The sequence below is a fragment of the Trachypithecus francoisi genome, unplaced genomic scaffold, assembly GCF_009764315.1.
Source record: "Trachypithecus francoisi isolate TF-2019V2 unplaced genomic scaffold, Tfra_2.0 Lachesis_group11, whole genome shotgun sequence".
NCBI classification, from domain to species: domain Eukaryota; kingdom Metazoa; phylum Chordata; class Mammalia; order Primates; family Cercopithecidae; genus Trachypithecus; species Trachypithecus francoisi.
In genome coordinates this window covers 64,124,212-64,142,239 of record NW_022681456.1, presented here as the reverse complement: position 1 = coordinate 64,142,239, position 18,028 = coordinate 64,124,212, and the positions used below count along the sequence as shown (strand labels likewise).

At 39.3% G+C, this 18,028-nt stretch overlaps 1 protein-coding gene across 2 annotated transcripts in view; it reads left to right on the top strand.

Moving 5' to 3' along the window:
• The window catches only part of MYRFL (myelin regulatory factor like), a 123,933-nt gene that overhangs the window by 6,887 nt on the left and 99,018 nt on the right, over positions 1–18,028 (top strand). For both annotated transcript variants that reach the window (XM_033221282.1, XM_033221281.1), the window contains exon 2: positions 16,474–16,564. In XM_033221282.1, the coding sequence (XP_033077173.1) occupies positions 16,474–16,564 (91 nt within the window). The remainder of the gene's footprint in view (positions 1–16,473; positions 16,565–18,028) is intronic.

Genomic DNA, 18,028 nt, shown 5'->3' with positions numbered 1-18,028 from the left:
AAACTGGTTTAAGGTTATATAGCAAGCAGTTTCAGTATCCAGGCTTGTAGAGAATTACATTTTTTGAGCAATGTTATATGCCCTGAGTGCTTTTTCCCCCTGGCCTCATGACTCTGTTTTAGTTGGCTGTGACAAGAATGACCTAATTTGTATGATCAACTTTCACACAATCAAAAAATATTTGACCGTCTCTCATAAGCCTGCTGCTCTCCTAAGAACCAGGGACTCTGTGATGAATAAGCAGAGTCCTTGCCTTATAGTGGCTTCTTCTCTAGATGAAGGGAGAAGACAATAGGAGATAAATAAAACAATGATTTCAAAATGTCATTAATTATGAAGAAAATAAAACCAGATGGTGGTGCAGAGAGTCTTATGAAGACAGAATTACTGGAGCTAAGACAATCAGGAATGGTTTCTGAGGGGTGACATTCAAGCTGAGACCTGAAGAACGACCAGAAGCAAGTCATGCATCTGTTTGGGAGAAGAACATTTTAGGTAAAAAGAGCAACTGTGCAGTCACTGAGCTTGAGGTGGTTGGGAGAGGGATAGGAAAGGAACAGTGAGGTGGAAGCACTTGAAGTATGAGTGACAATGGGGAGGGTGGTAGAAAATGACATTAGAGTTTGGTTTTTATTCTCAGTGTGGAGAGTTTTAAGCAGGAGAACAGGCAGGGGCAGATGGATGGGATGTGGCAGTGAGGAAGACAGAGGAATCTGTTTAGGATGATGCCTAGGTGTTGGTGTCAACAATTCGTGGATGGTAGTACAATGTACTTAGATGTGGAAGACTGAAGAACAGGCGCACGTGTGTGTGTGTGTGTATGTGTGTAATTAAGAATTCATTTGAGACATTTTACATTTGAGATCTCTTTTAGACAACCAAGTGGAAGTGATGAGGGGGCAGTTGGATTATTGAATTTGAAACCCAAGGAAAGATTAGAGCTGCTGATGTCAATTAGGGAGTCATCAGCTTATAAGTAGTATTTAAAGCCCCTGAGACTAAGTGAGATCACCAAGAAGAGTACAGATAGAGAAAAGGGTCCCAGATCACATTTTGGGATCCAAGTGAGAGTAGCAAAGGAATGTTTAGTGAGGTAGGAGGGAAACCAGGAGAGTGTGGTTGTTAAACTAGGAAATAAAGTGCTTCAATAAGAATATGGTCAAACGTTTCAAATGTGTCTGAAATACAAGACAATTGCCTATAGACTTTGGGAAAAAGAAGGTTGTGTATGACCTTGAAAAGAGGTTTCCGTGCAGTGGAGAAGGATGTCCAGTCAGTGGGTTGAAGAGAGCAGCCTGTGATAAATAAGAAAACCACTATCATTTAATGAAGGAAAACCACTGCCATTGAATGAATGCTTTACTTTATGTTAGACATTGTACTAAGACTTTAGCTATATTAATTCTTAATTTGCACAACACAATGAATGATAATGTTGTCAGTATTTTAGAGATGAGGAAACAGATTCAGAGAAGTTATGTACCTTGCCCAAGGTAACACAGCTGTTATGTATATGAAGTGCTTAGATTTGGACAGAAATCTGTCTGCTCTGAAGGCTTGTGTCCCTGTCCACTGTGCACATTGTCTTCTAAACAGGTCACAGGGAACATCTATAGAGATAGTTGTAGAACTCATGTCTCCTGTTAAGATAACCAGGGCTTTCTTCCTTTCTTTCTTTTTTTGTACAATTTGCATGTAAAATTATTCTGGACTGCTAGCAGTTGGCACTTTACTGCCATCTGCCATTATTCCTTTGAAAATCCCAGCTCTAGCACAATAAGATGAGGTGTTAGTGGTAAAAAGGTAATGGCTTATGTTCATTGAGCAGGCAGCTCCAGAAACTCATAATGTAAGTCCACTAATAAGAGTACAAAGATATCAGAACACCATCACTGTTCTTTAGTACTGCTCTGTGCATAACAAAAATATACAGAGGAAAGTTAGGCAGGAGGCTATGCTCAGAAGGGCAGTATAAATATTAACTCTTAATCTTGTAATTTTGGGTAACCTGAATCAGGACAAAAAGTCCAGCAAGATGGGACCCCAATGGTTGATACCCTGGTGTTAACAATATAAGAAACAAATGTCGTATATGGCAATAAGAAGTAATGTGTTCTGAAGAGAGCATCATGTGACTTGATACTGAGAATTAGTGTCATTCTCATAGGGTTAAAGCTACCAATAGCTCAGCTATTAAGAGCTGAGAAATATGCTTCCTAGGAATCTCTGTGGTATGCAGGCGAATGGCGGATGCCTTGTTTCAGGCAGACTTGGCTTTGAATCCTGGTTTATTTGCATCTTAGTTGTGTGACCTTTTAAAGTTTCAATGTTCTCCATCTGTCAAATGGGGATAATAACAGCTACCCTCTTATGGTTGTGAACATGAATGATAAAATGTTAAAATGATAGAATAAATAGTAGTGGTTTTATTATAATATTTGCAAATATGAAGGAACCAAATTGCTTGCTTTATTTATTGTGAAACAAGAATGAGTACAGCTACATACATAGATCCATACATTTCTTTTTCAAAGAAACACTCCTGTCTCCAGGGAATTATTACAAGTTTTACATGTTCACATTAATTCCAGTGAATTTATAATCATAAAATCCATTTATAGCCCTTAGTTGCCAAGCAACAAAGGACAAAGTACTGAGTATTTCCTTTTATTGCAAAAGGTTCAGCTTTTCCATGTTGGTCTTGAAATCAACATTTTTCAGAAAACACATAACAGTGAAACTTAATGTATTTCCAAGGTTTAGTTGGCATTCTTTGGGGATAGACTCAAAGCTGAAAAAAATACATTGTTATTATTGTCCTGTTCTTAGATCGTCTAAAGCATTTGTTCTAATTTTACAGTAAATTTGTAAGAAGTTCTGAAGTTGAGAGACTGCAAATTCATTTTAAGGAGATAACTTTTTTCAGTTTACCTATGTTCTGTGATGCTGTCACTTTAAAAGAACCGGTTCTTTTATCTGTCAACTGTCTTTCAGGAAAGGCTGGGGTGGTACAAAATTCATACAGAAAAATGTTATCTGCTGACCTTGTTAATCACTGATCTCAAGTAGGTCATTCAGCCATGCCTTGGCAAGGTTTGGGGAAGCCGGCTCAGAAATGAACTAAATTCTCTACTTCCTTAAAAGGGATAGAAGTTTTTAACTACTTCTGCTGTTTTTGTTCATGAAAAATCAGAATTAAAGGTTTGAAAGTCCATATAATCCAGAAAGATATATTACTATTTAAGATCCTATAAAGAGCTCCAGTACAACTCATGTATTTAACCGCTCATAAAAGCATGCATGGGAAACAGTTTTTTAATTTGCATAGCTATTTTTTAAAATTCATCTGTATTAAAACAGTGCAAAAGCAGATTAGACTTCTTTGGAATTTTACTGCCCTTGTTCCTATATGTGTTCTGTATATGTAGTGGATTCCATAGATGGAAAGAGTAGAGACAATGATTCTCTTTTTTTCTTCCATTGTTGGATTAGGGAAGCTTGTTGCTTTGAAACAAATCTATCGATAAGTCTCATGAAAGTTCCTGAAATGGAAAAGGTTCCCTTGTCCCCCTCACAGGGCGTGTGACGGGGCAGTGGCTCGCTTTTTCAGTGCACCGCTACTCAAACCTCTAGGGGAGCATACAGACTGGCAGGCTGTGGGGCTCCAACACCACGGCAGTGTCTAGAGGTGAATGCTTACAGCTCCTAAAGCCCCACTGGATGTGTGTTACCGTGTGCTCTTTTAGTTTTGCCGTCTGTAGGCGTGTGTTAACCAACTCAACTAGAACCTCTGCCTTGTCACAAGGACAGAGGGCTTTCTGTATCCCAGGTTCTTGCCTTAGTGTACTGAAAGAATCGGATCATTATGTGGGCTTGGAGAATGAGTGCAAGGTTTTATTGAGTGGAAGTAGCTCTCAGCCGATGGGGGAACCAGAAGGGAGACGGTTTTCCCACTCAGTGGCCCGGACTGCCCTGGCCAAATTCCGTGTGCTTCTGCTGGTCAGTGGCTAGCTGGCATGCCAGTGTGGGTCCATTCCTCTTGACATCCAGACGCCTGTGTGTTCCTCCACCAATGTGCTCCTCTTGCCCTCCAGCTGCTTCTGTGTCTGCCTTGCTAGGGTCTCGGGTTTTTATAGGCACACGATGGGGGACGTGGCAGGCCAGGCTGGTCTTGGGAAATGCAACAGAAATGCCTGTCCTCACCTAGGTCCATGGAGGTGGAGCCCTAACTAGGGAACACACCCTGCTCTACCCAGCACTCCCACATCAGTCCTATGTGCAGGAAGAGGCAGAAATGACACAGATGATTATAATTCCACAAGATAACGCTAGTCAAAGCTCTTCTGCTAAGAGTAAATATTCCTTGGAACGATTTTTCTGTGTGAATATAAGAGTAAGATCTAGCTGTTAGCATGAGCAGGCTAATTCCAGTCAATCAGAAGAGGGACACTTTAAAATCTATTATCCATCCATCTCAAGTATTGTTCCTTCAGAAGCATTTGAAGAACTGCCATTAGCTCCTTTTATCTGCATAAGGATAAGACAAACAAAAATTTGCTTCCTTCCCCTGAGAGAGGCAGGTTTCTGTGTGAGAATCTGAAATAACCTTTACCGGTGGTGAGGAGGTGAGGTCTGTGAAACAATGCTCAGGACCTGTCCTCCCCTTTGCTGGCTTTTTGTGAAAACGTTAGAAAAAACAAAAATCTATAGATAGCCACCAATATTAACATGTGTTTATTTTGCCAGTTCATTCTTAACCCAACTTCAAAGTTTCTTTCTCACTCTGCCATTTGTGTTATGCTTGCTTATAGAGTTTGAGATTTTACAGACTCTTGGATTTCCATCAACTTGTTTGTCCTTCACACATAAAAAAAAAATTGAGCCTTAACAAATTGACAGATGTGTCTAAAATCAGACTGATAAATTTCAGGCAAGACCCTGTCTTTTCATTCCAAGTCCAGCGCTCTTTTTATCTGCACACCACTCCGCCTACCTAGAGGGAAAGAGCAGGGAAAGACATGTATTGGCTCATTAGCTTCCGTATTCTAGAATGAGATGCCAATAAATATAATCCGTATTTGGGAAAATCGCCTCCCTTCTATCCTCCTCTCACTTACCGCTAGCCATTGTATAATTGCTCACAAACTGGCCACTGGCTACCCAACCCCACTACCTCTTCAGAACCGAGTCAAAGTTTCTATCTTTTTGGACTTTTCCTAACCTTCTGCTAGGATGTAACTGATCTGTCATAAGTTCAACAATCGGTTCATTGTTCTGAGCCCTGTCTCCAGGGGAGTGGAGGCAGGGAGCAGGGGAGGAATTGGAAAGGGATGCACATTTACTGTGTGCCATGCACCAGTAGTAGATTCATATATATTATCACGTTTCATCTGCAAGCAACTCTCTAAGGGTGGTAAAACCCATCTCCTTTATCCAGGTGAGGAAGTAGGCCCAGAGAAGTTAAGTAAAAGTAGAATTTAACCCAGATCTGCCTGACCTGCAGTTTTCCAAGTCTCATGCTCTTCTTACCTCTGGGTCACATGGCGCTCCCTCTTTCTGGAGCACACTTCCCTGCCTTGTTTACTTGGTTAACTTGGTTCACTCAAGGTTCTGACTTTCGTGTCATTCCCCGAGGGGCTCCCAGTGTGTTTCCACAGTACTTTGCACTTCACCTTTCAAAGTATGTAATGAATGCCTTTTTTCTGTGTCTGTCTCCTATGGACACCTGGAAGGAGGGAACTATGCCTTCTTCATTCCTGTTTACTCAGCACCTAGGGACTGGTACATAGCAGTTACTCAAATGTATGTGTTGAGTCAATAAATAAAAAACTCAAATCCTTTTTCCAGGATTCCAAGTCTTCTGGATTTCCTTCTTTATCCTGCAACTGGCTGAAGACTAGGCCCTCAGACAGTTCTCTATTGGACTGTCCTTTCTTTTTCTGCCTGACTTGGGAGGACAGAAAGGCATTGCTGGGGCAGGACAGGCACCCCTGAAAGCCATAGGTGAGCAGTTTTCTTGTCACATCTTGCTGAACTTGTGCCATGCAGTGTCAGCCCAGGGGACGTTGATTTAATATTTAACACTGTACATTCCAGGTGAGCCAACTCACCTGCAGAGCCTGTGGGTGGTGTCTCCTCTTTAGCTGTCCTTCCTTTTGAAAGGCTTTGTCCCTTGCTCCCCTGCCTCCTCCTCTTCTCCCCTCTGTTTTTCTTCTTCATCTTCCTCCTCCTCTTTTGGCCTTAGGCAAAATTAGACTTTCTAATAGGCCAAACCAGAACAATAATTCTTCCAAAACTTGGTTATAAACTCAATGAGATTACTTATTTCTATGAGACATGTTCCTGTCATTTAAAAGAAATTGTCAGCTTCTCTTTCCCAAATTTATCTTCTATGGCTAAAGTTAATCTTGCTTAACATGTAGTCAATTGTATTTTGTTTCTTTTTGATAGTTTTATTTATTCTTCTATATATTAATATTAATGTGTGTTGTTGAAGAAAAAATGGATGTAACATAAAAGTTTAATCCTCACATTGTAGGACTGGGAGAAGGCTTAGCTGTATGGTTTCTCAAACTGCTGAAAAAATTGATTCCCAGAATTCCAGAAAGGCCAGAGGATCATGCTTAATTTATATTTCAAATCACTAATTTAAAAGGAGAAGTGTGAACTGGATAATGTACTAGTAAAGACCCTGAAATACTTTTACCATGATAGAGGTTACATGATGCAATGAGCTAGTCACTTTCCCTTCTTAGTTTGCATTCCGTTAAAATTTTTAGATTATTCACGAGAAGCTGTGCAAAGCCACCAGGGCAGCTCTCTAAAGACATAGAGCCAACCAGCAATCATTTATTCTTTACCCTGAGTGATTCCTAAGTTTGTGAAAAAGCAGTGAAGGATGGATTCATGTGGCATTTCAGTAACTGTAATGTTAAAGGAACGTAGATCCATAACATGTTAAAGTTACATATGGCTGACCCGTCAGCAGGCACACCCACCTTCTTTCCTGCAAACGGAAGCCAAATCTTTTCAGATAGAGGAGGAAAGTCCTTGAACCTGGAAAGAACAGGTTCTGACCCAGCTCTGTCAGATGGATTGTAACTGATTTAAACTAGTTATCATCATCTCAGTTTCCCCCTCTCTTTCCCTTTGGTCTTCATAATTCAGCACTGCAACTCTTCTTTGCAACCCCTTCTAATATTTCTAAATAAAGGTTAAATGCCAATATTACTGAAGTACTTAGCAATATTAATAATAATTTAGCATGGCTTAAATTTTTATTAGATATGTCATTGTTTTTATTAACTTTTAGTGTTTTTCTTCAACTCTACATTCTTCTACTATTTTTTACAGTTCTGCAGAAAGCAAGGTTGTTCAGGAACACGTACATTGTGTTATGGTAGAAAACACCTGAGCCCCTGCAGTGACACTTGTGTTATTGCAACTTGAGCAATACTTAAGCTCACTAAGACAGCTTCTCTGAAAAATAGGGATAATCATAGTACCCATCTCATAGAATAAAACTGTTTTGAGGATTAAATGAGAAAGTAAATGTAAAATTCTTAGCATAGTATTGGTACATAATAAGTGTTCACTAAACTTACCAAGTATTATCAATCTTCTCCATTGATTGTCTCTCAAATAGCTTAGCTTGTGATTCTTTTGCTCCTTGCTGGGTCTCCTCTAGATCCTCTGCTATTTGTTAGCATTTCTTTTAGAACCTGGGTCCCACATCCTCAAGATCTGACCTGTGCATAGAGGAGCAGGAATTGCACTATCCTAGTTCTGTACTCTATATTTTATTATAACTCTACATTAGTTTCCTTGTCTTTTCAAAACCTATGACAAAACTAAAAGACTCTTGTCTTTGTCATCTATTCATTCATAAACCAAATTTCCCCATATTGTATTTACATAATTAGAAAAACCAATGCAAACCTGTATGCTTAAGCTACTAAATCTCATCCTGCCAAAGTGAGTCATGAATGTAATCAGTCAAGATTAAAGTCTGACGCTTTCTACTATATTGTACCTTGCCCACTTCCTTCAGGCTGTCTGAATGTGTGTCCAGTTTGCCTTCTCTATATTTTTCTGAATTACAAATAACATTGTTGAGAAGGATGACAGCAAGTAATTTTATGCTGAATTTTAGGATTTTCTTCAGTTTAGCTCTCTGGGGGACAGTTATTCTCCCAGGTACAAATTCACCTGATTCTAGCATAATTTCCTCTACATTTCTCCATCTTAGCTACAAATACAGCCATTTTTGACCTCTCCTCTCTACTCCCCAGTTGTATCAAAAGCTCCTTCTAAATGTCTGCTTGGGTCTGACATCCCACTGCAATGCTCCTGCCTGTTGACTTCCCTGTGCTCCCCTCTCCTGCCTTAGTGCTGCTCACTGTTGTATCCTTGGCACCTTGCACACTGCTCTTCATTACATACGCAATGAATTTGGAATGAATGAGTAAGTTAATTTAGTGTCTAGTTGAAGTAAAGATATACATTTCCTTTGAGAGTCTCCTAATCTGCCAGTCAGGCAGCTGAACAGGAAAGGCAATGAAGTTCTTTTGCGTGGCTAGTTCTTGGTAGACACATGTAGGTTCCTGGATGTTTTCTGCTGTTCTTAGAGTCCAGCAGCCAAGTTTTTAACAATCTTTGCCAGATTTTTGCATCTGTAACAGTTTTAGAAAACCCATGTGGGGGTTGCCATCCTGTTACACAATGTGCTTGAACTATTTATTTACTCAAGTTGAATAAAGGTTAATTTTGATGTTATCTCTCAATTATCAGGCACATAATAAATTCCAGGTGATTCATGTCATGTTAAAGTCCAGCCAGAGACAGTCTTCTATTTCAGTTATTATTTCCAACAATGGGTCACGTTACTTCTGTTTGAAATAACTGATTAGATTCTTCTTGGGTCAATGTAAGACTATCTGTACTAGGAGACTGGAGATTCCCAGGATTCCAGGTTGTTAGGTGGAGTTTTTCCTGGGGGCAGTGCCCTGCTGCTCACTTCTATCTCCAAGAGTACAAAAGAGTACATGGCCCCATGCAGATAAACTCATGCTCCTTCCCTGGCTCCTCATCCAGTTCTCTCATATTTCCTATTTCAGGTCACCAGCATGACCATCAAGACAGGGACTGGGAGTCACCTAGATTTCTTACAGTCAGTCACAAAATTCAATGGCTTATCCTCCCAAATACTAGTCACATACAGTGATGTGGTAAATATGTAATAACCAACTCTCTAGGTTTGGGGAAAGGGAAAGTTGGGAAGCAGCCCTGATTTGTAGCGTTTGCTCATTTCCATGGTGTAAATGATCTCACTATGGCCGATTTCAAGCTACTCACATCACGTTAAATAGGAAGTTGGAAGAGATGTGCACAAGCTTGTACAACCTGGCTCCAGCACATCGCTGCACATTCTTCCACTTTCCTGACCGCACCGCACCAGGTCAGACTTTCACAGCATGCAAGGCCCTAAGACCTATTTCTGTTGATAGTTGTAGTCTTGTTCACCCCTGCTCTTAGAAGCTTTTCCTGGCACCTTTTTGCTCCTGTTGAGTCATTAAAGTGCCCCACAAGGCCCTGTGTGCATCTCTGTTGTCACATTATCTTGCTATGATATGTTTTTATGTCAATTTTTCTTACTGGTCTATAAACTTCGTGAGCACAGAAACTAATGGTAATGACAAGGGGTAGCATTTATTGAGCCGGGACCTATGCTAAGCACTTTGCATGTATTATCTCATTTAATTCCCACAACAACTCTATGAGGTAGATGCTTGTATTATATTAACCTCATTTTGAAAATATGGAAAGTACATAAAGAAAGACACTGAGAGGCTAGTTAACTTGTCCTGGGTTACACAGCTAAGTCTCAGCAAGGATGTAAGCCCTAGCCTGACTATAGAACCGGAATCCTTAACTACTATTGCTCCTTTGTGTTTGGTCCCTAACCCTTAGCACTGTGCCTGGCCCATATCACATGTCCACTGTGTTAAGAAATGCAATATGGGAAGTTTAATGTTGGCAATGTCCTTGACTAGTCTCTTTAAACTAGTCTTGCCCAGCTTCAGTCCAGTCTCCCAACTGCAGGCTAAATGATCTTTCAGAATTATAAACCTAATCACATCACTCTCCTGCTTAAAATTTTTCAATGACGCTATCATTTTCAAGATAAAGTTCTTATCATAATACACTTTCCACCATTCATAATTACATCTATTCAATTCAAAGCTTTATTTACTCATCTAACAAGGTCAACAGTTATTGAATAGCTATAATGTTTTCAGTCCTGTTCTGGATGCTTAGGATCTGTACAATAAAAAATAATTTTTGCCCTAGAAAGGCTTAGAATTGAGCAGAGAGAAAGAGATGCACGATACATAATTGCTATAGTGGTTGAAATAAAAGCACACACAGCTGGCAGTGGGGTCCAGGAATGGTGTGGCTCTCAGTCTCTACCATCTTCTTCACCTGCCTACTGGCTGTGGTCAGACTATGGGCATGTTTCCACAGAGTCCTGCTGTTGATTATTTGAATTTATTTGCCCATGCCTTTTGTGTTCCTAGGATGTTTATCATCTTTCACCTAGTGAATCCCTACTTAACCTTAAAAAGCCCTCTCAAGTGTCACTGATAGGAAGTCCTTGGCTCACCCAAGGCCAGCCTAATTAAAAGACTCCCATAGTATCCAAGCACATGTTTATCATTACTTAAAACCTTGCATTGCTATAGCTGATTTTCTTGTCCCTCTCACTGGACCGTGAGCTTGTTTCTGATTTTATTTCAGGACACAGAGTGAACACTAAGTAAATGTGTAAGTAAAAGAATAAAGCAATTGGTCAGTTAATGATTGGTAATATCTCTAAGAAAATGTCATCCTTACTTCTCTAACTCTGGACTGGTTGTGTCTCTACACACCAACATTAGATTTTAGATCCAGTACTACATTTAATGGATTTTTCAAGGCCAAAGTATTCTAAGCAAATGAGAGAAGGGGAGTATTTTATTTCTCTTCATCTCCTCCATCTTCTTTTCTTCCTCTCCTCTTCCTTCTTCTTTGAAATATCTATTAACATTTCCACTCCAGTTTTTCATGAACACTGGCATGTCAGAGGGAAACTATCTTTATGTTTAAATCCAGAAAGCAACCGTTTGGGAGACCCTCATTATTATTTTTAAAATCATTTAAACAGCTAGAGTTGTTGGAACAAATTTTGTCATCTTGCCAATTGTCTGAATACTCTGGGCGTCACTGTGTGGCACCAAGTGTGAAAGAATAAATCAAGAAGAGGGCCTTATCAGTGTTGGGGAAGGTGATGAAGAAAGCTGTTGGATGGAAATAAGAAAAGATCTTTATATAGGACTGGCAGGTGGCGAATGGAGAAGTCAGGGAGTCCTGAAAGCAAGGTCTTTGCTGTGCCTTCCCTGCTTAGGCCCTTGGAGAAGCCCCATTGGCATATGTAGATTTTTTTAGTAGGTCCTGTGGATGCAACTTGGGTGTGTTTGTAGTACTCCCTGATGGACTTATCTTCATAACCAAGTGCATTTTTATTGTCTGCCTAAGGCCAAGAGCAACAGGACATCTTACTGTCTTACAACTCTTGCTGCACCTGGAAAGGGAGGCAGAGAATTAGGGTGAGGAAGAGCTTTGCTTTACAAAAGCAGTACGGGGACAGCTTCTCTGACACACCCAGGAGGCCTAGGCAGCTTTTCCCTTTGTAGGCAAAACTGTGGCAGCCCCTCCGAGCTACAGAAGTAAAGAGTGGAACCTGATTTCAAACTGAGCCTCTCTGATGGGGGATAGGATGCTTACGGGTGCCCTCTTGGCAGGCGTGGGTGTTATAAACAAGTGTTAAAAACATTTAGAGCAAAACGTTTATTTTTAAAAGCATGAGATTTATTTTAGGAGCCATTTGAGAGTTGTTCTCTGTGTGTAAAACCTCCTGAAAACAATTTTATCTGACACTGTGGATTTATCTTTTTGAGTAATTTCCTTTGGATTTGGAAAACACAGATAGGATTTTGGAGTCCAAGAGGAAGCCAGCTACTGCAGGGATCATCTCTCCTTGTTTGTTAAGGTGTTTGGGCAAGCTTCATCAGCCAGGTCCTAGACCTGTGCCCATCTCCTATTTCTACCTGGGGGAGTGGGTGGGGGCCGGTGGGTGATATCAAGCAAGTGACACAGAACTCAGGTTTTAGAATCTATGGGCCACCTCCTATTTCTACCTGGGGAATTGTGTGGGGTGTGTGGAGGGGAGAGTGAAGGGTGCTATATAAAGCAGATGGGACACCAGCAGGGGCTTCAGGGGAAAACTAAACAGATTCCTCCCTCCATCTGCTTCTCTTAGCAGTAGGTTTGCCCAAAGCCCAGTGAAGCAGTAGAAGCAAGTCAGTCCTCCTTGCAGTTGGCGGGCATTGCTGGAGAGGCGGTGGAGCATGAGGCGGTGGAGCATAAGGCAGTGGTGAGAGCAGGCTCAGTAGCCTGGGTTGGCTTCCCTGTGTGCCACTTACATGCTGTGTGATTTGGACAAGCTGGGTAACCTGTGTAATCACTTGGCCTTTTCTGTAAACTGGGGGTAGTATTGATGGCCACCTCCTAGGGCTGTTAGGAAGATTAAATAAGATCACATAAGCGAAGTGCTTATTCTTTTGCTTGGCCCAGAGTGAGAAATTCCAACTCCAGGTGTCCCTGGATAACTGCAGAAGTATTCAAATTGATCTCCCTTCTCTTCTTGTACCCTTATAATCTTCCCACAAGCAACCAGAATGACCTTCGAAAACATAAAGTGTATGTTTTCTCCAAAAGCTTCCTATTGCTCTGCCCTCCTGTCCTATGCCTGTGCTCCCGTGCTCTAACCCATTGGATGATTTGTTTCTTGCCACTGCCATTTTTCTCCACCTGGCACTCTCTGTCCTTGATCTCTGCATGGCTGGCTCCCTCCTGAGAGAGGAGTCCGCATAGAAAAGCGCTCCCTCCATCACAGTCTATTATACCAGCCTGTTTTGTTTTCCTCATTCTCTGAAAATACCTTGTATTTGTTATTTTTTATATGTCATATGTGTCCTACCCTACCCCCAATGTCGCCTCCTTTCCCTCCCTTAGAATGCAAGCCCTCTAAGGGGTTCCTGTCTTCTTTTTCACAGATATGTCCCCAGAACCTTGTGCAATGCTTGGCACATGGTAGGTCCTTAGTAAATTGTGGTTGAATCAATGAAAGAATGAAGATGTCTTGTCCATCCCAGCCTTTCTTCAAAGTCCAGCTCAAGACTTAACTCCACTATGAGGTCATTTCTGATCATCTAAATCTCCAGGAATCTCTCCTGTGAAACCAGGAGGCATGTGGGATATATGCCACTCATTTTCATCTTAGCTCATGTCAACAAATTGAGTTGGTGATGTCTCCTCCACAATTTTCATAATTCTAGAATATGGAGAAAGAAGAAAAGCCTGCAAATTCTTTTTATGAAGCCAACATAAAACTTGAGGGGCATTGGGATGGGGGATAGAAAGCAGAACTATTACGTATTTAAACTGTACCTGGAAAAAACCCACAAAATTTATTAAGACCTCATTCAATTTCATCATTCAATACCATCTATTTCAGACTTTAATAAGATGAAAGAAAAACTTTATCACTTTCCACTGTTGGGAAAAGCGAAAAAGATTTTTCAGGTTCTACAGATGTGAGTACTATAATCCTCTAGCAAAGCAAAGCACGGAAAAAAGTGTACCTCACAGAATGGCGATTGGGAGTTGCCAAAGATAATACCTGCATCATGCGGTGCTCTTGACACCCTTCTAAATGATGGGATTGAGTGCATTTGTTTATCCGTGGCAGCTTAGAGAGCAGTTGACTCCAGCAAAACTGGCTCTCCTCTGTATTCAGCACAAATAAACTCCTCACCTTAGCTTAACCCTTGGATGTTGGCTTTTAGATATTGGCTATTGACTATCAACTAGTGGCAGTCAGGAGCTACAATTCTTTGGTAATTCTCTGGTGGGTGGGTGGTTCTTGTGCCACTTAAACTGCTGCGGTAAGACAAAGGCTTAGTCAGAGGACTCTGAAGGAAACTCACATTTCAAGGCCCTTTTGTTGTTGGGTGCTAATGTATTCTTCTGCTCAGAAACTGCAGAAAGGATGGGGGGAAGGAGGGCATACAGAACAGAGAGTGTATGCCCCAATTATGTCACCTCTTTACTAAGGATCATCAATCCAGTCCCTGCTAGTGAAGATATTCATTCATTCGTTCAACAAATATTGTTTTTTTCAAAGAAAAAGATCATTTTATTCTTACTCTGAGATGAATTTCTTAAATAACTTGATGATTACAAAAGTAATACATTTAAAAAATAAAACAGATGTATAAAGAAAACAAAACAAAGCACTATCACTGAAGATAATCATCGTTAACATTTTGGATTCCCTCTCTGTGGCTTTTCTATGCATTTGTTATCCAGACACATATACTTCCTCATTAGCTGACTCAGGAGTCCTAGAAAATATTTACCTCACTCTTCCAATGACTTCTCTCCCTCTCTCTTTAAAAAAAGAAAAGAAAAAAGCTTTAGTATCATGAGGTTACAGTGACGAATAAGACAACTATGATTTTTGCCCTCATGAACCTTTTCTAGTGAGTGAGATATAGGCAATCATTAAGAAGTTTTGGCCGGGCGCGGTGGCTCAAGCCTGTAATCCCAGCACTTTGGGAGGCCGAGGCGGGCGGATCACAAGGTCAGGAGATCGAGACCATCCTGGCTACACGGTGAACCCGTCTCTACTAAAAAATACAAAAAACTAGCCGGGCGAGGTGGCGGGCGCCTGTAGTCCCAGCTACTCGGGAGGCTGAGGCAGGAGAATGGCGTGAACCCGGGAGGCGGAGCTTGCAGTGAGCTGAGATCTGGCCACTGCACTCCAGCTTGGGTGACAGAGCGAGACTCCATCTCAAAAAAAAAAAAAAAAAAAAAAAAAAAAAAAAAAAAAAAGAAGTTTTGATTTGGGATTATTAGTCCAAAACCTTAGAAGCAGCATTTGCTTTCAACCTTGCTTTTCATGTATTCTGAAAAATTCAATTGTTATGTAGTCAAATTTATAGACCTTTTTTTTCTGTATATTTTTTGGTATTCCTATCATGGTTTAAGAGTCTTCTTCTCCTTCCAAAATATACACAAATATGTACCTGTTTTCTTCTAGTAATATTATGGTTTATCTAAATCTTCCGTACATTTAGGAATTCATTTTGGTGTAGAAATGAGATTCTAGTATAGAACGTAGCTTTTTTTCATGGACATAAAATGATACATTTATCACAAGTTAAATTCTCATAAATATATTTGGGTTTATTTCTGGACTTTATTATGTTCAAAATATTGGTCTGTTTATTGTTGCAACACAATATTTATATTACTTTTGTACATCTTGTTGGTAAATATCCGTTTTTTACTCACGTGTTTTTTATTCACTGGGTACAAGATTTTGCAACCCACTTTTTTCTCTTGAGACATTGTAAAATTTATTAAATGGCTGCGTAATATTTCATTGAATGGACCTTACTTATGTAATATTCTTGTCAAACATATATAATTTGAATTTAACCATAAGATAATAGGCAAACTAAAACTGAGGGACATTTTATAAACAACTAGCCTGTACTCTTTGATATGACATAATAACCCAATGCATTATGCTGTTCTGGATTAGATTCAGGACTGGAAAAAAATGACTGTAAATGCTTACTACCTGGATGATGGGATCCATACTTTCAATCTCAGCATCATGCAATATACCTATGGAATAAACTTGCACATGAACCCTTTATTTCTAAAATCAAAGTTGAAAAAAATAATTTTTGCTGAATACCGAGGCTTAAACCAAAACAGAAAATATTTCAGTTTGTTTTTCATTTTTTGTATTAAAATACTTATGATCATCAAAAGATGCTAAAACTATGGGGTAAAAATTTGATGAGAAACAGTATGTATGTAGAATATCAAAGTATCTCCCCACAAATTACAAAAGGAAAGCTTTTACAGTGAGGAAAGCTGGCAGACAGTACTTTAACCAAGGAATCAACATTAACATCAGTCATAACAGGACATTATTATCCTCCTGGTGTAAGGCACTGAGAAGTCAGTAAGAAACTAGTACATTTATTTTCATTTTGTAAACCAAGGAAAAGGACAGAACTATTTTGTTACCTGTTGGCAGGTCTAAAAAAAATGTGAAACAAGATATTGAACTTAATTTAACTGGAAATAATTTGGCCAACCAACAAAACTACCATCCATCCTTCCATCCATCCACCCGTTGAATAAATGTTTACTTTGTACCTCTTCCATGCTATTGACCCTTGTGTATACAGTAAGAAAGACACAGTCCCTGACCTTAAAGATTTGTCAATGTTTTTAGCTATTGGCCATACTGAAATCTTCATGGTTCTCAAGATTTTCAATTTGCCTTTGCAGCTCAGGGAGCCAATGGTACTCTGGAGAACCCAGCCCTGGACACAAGTCTGTTGGAGGAATTCTTGGACAATGACTTTGATTTGGGGGCCTTGTAAGTAATGAGAGCACTGCTCTCTAGTTGATGTTTAAAATATTATGAAATGATTAAATGAGCTAAGAAGTGTTCCCTCCTCTTCTGTTTTCCAAAAGAACTTGGGTAGAGTTGATATTATTATGTCTATGGATCTTTGACAAATATCACCAGTGCAGAATTTTCTTTGTGAGAAATTCCACTCATTCCTTACCTCCACCCACAAATTCAGTATATTTAATAGATGTGGAGCTATTTGGGTTATCTATTGATAGTAATCAGCTTAGGCAATTTCTGTCTTTCAATGAATTTGTCCATTTCAACTAAGTTGTCAAATTCATCAGCATAAAGTTCTTCATATTCCCTCATACTTTTAATGTCTGTAGGATCTATAGTGATGATTCATTTGTTGTTCTTGATGTCAGCAACTTGTGTCTTTTTTTTTTTTCTTGGTTAATCTGGCATGAAATTTATCACTTTTCTTAATCTCTCAAAGTACTAGCTTTTGGTTAAAGTTAAATTCTTATTTTTTTGTTTTCTATTTCATTGATTTCTGCTCTTATTTTCTGGTGTTAACATAGGCACTCTAGCCTTTCTTATTTTTAATTTACATCTACTAAAGTTCAAATTTTTGTATAAATTTCTATGAGTTTTGACAAGTTCATAGTAATATAACCACTTTATTATAACACACAACACTGAAAAATTTCCCTATGCTGTTCATTTGTGGTTGAACTCACCATCTACCCTGATCCCTGGTAACCGCTGGTCTGTTTTTTGTTCCTATGGTTTATATTTATTTCAGAATGTGACATAAAGGAAATCATACAGTGTATAACACTTTGAGTCTGCCTCCTTTCATTTAGCGTAATGTCTTTGATCAATATTTTATTCCTTTTTTTATTACAGAGAAAGATATCTTTAAGTGGTTATAACAGTTTGTTTAGCCATTTATCTGTTCAAGAACATTTGAATTATTTCCAGTTTTGGCAATTATAAATCATGCTTCTATAAATATGTATGGGTTTTTGTGTGCTCAGTCGTTTAAATTTCTCTATGATAAATACTTAGGATAAGGACTGCTATATCATGTTGTAAGTGTAAGCTTAACTGTAGAAATATCCACATTTTGTAGAATGGTGGTACCACTTTGTGTAGCAATGCATGAGATATCCAATTGCTTCTCTTTATTGCCAATTCTTGGGTATTATGAGTTTAAAATTGTTTTTATTGTAGCATTCTAATTGGTTTGTAGTGATATATCGTGTATTGATGTGCATTTTTCTAATAACTAATGATGTTGAACATCATTTCATGTACTAGTTCACCATTTATACATTTTCTTTGGTGAAGCGTTAATTCACATCTTTTGTCCATTTTTAAAAATTGGGGTTGTTTTAAGTTTAGAAAAATTTTTAGATATTCTGGATATAAAAACTTTGTTAGGTATGTTATTCATGAATATTTTCTCCAAGTTTGTCACTT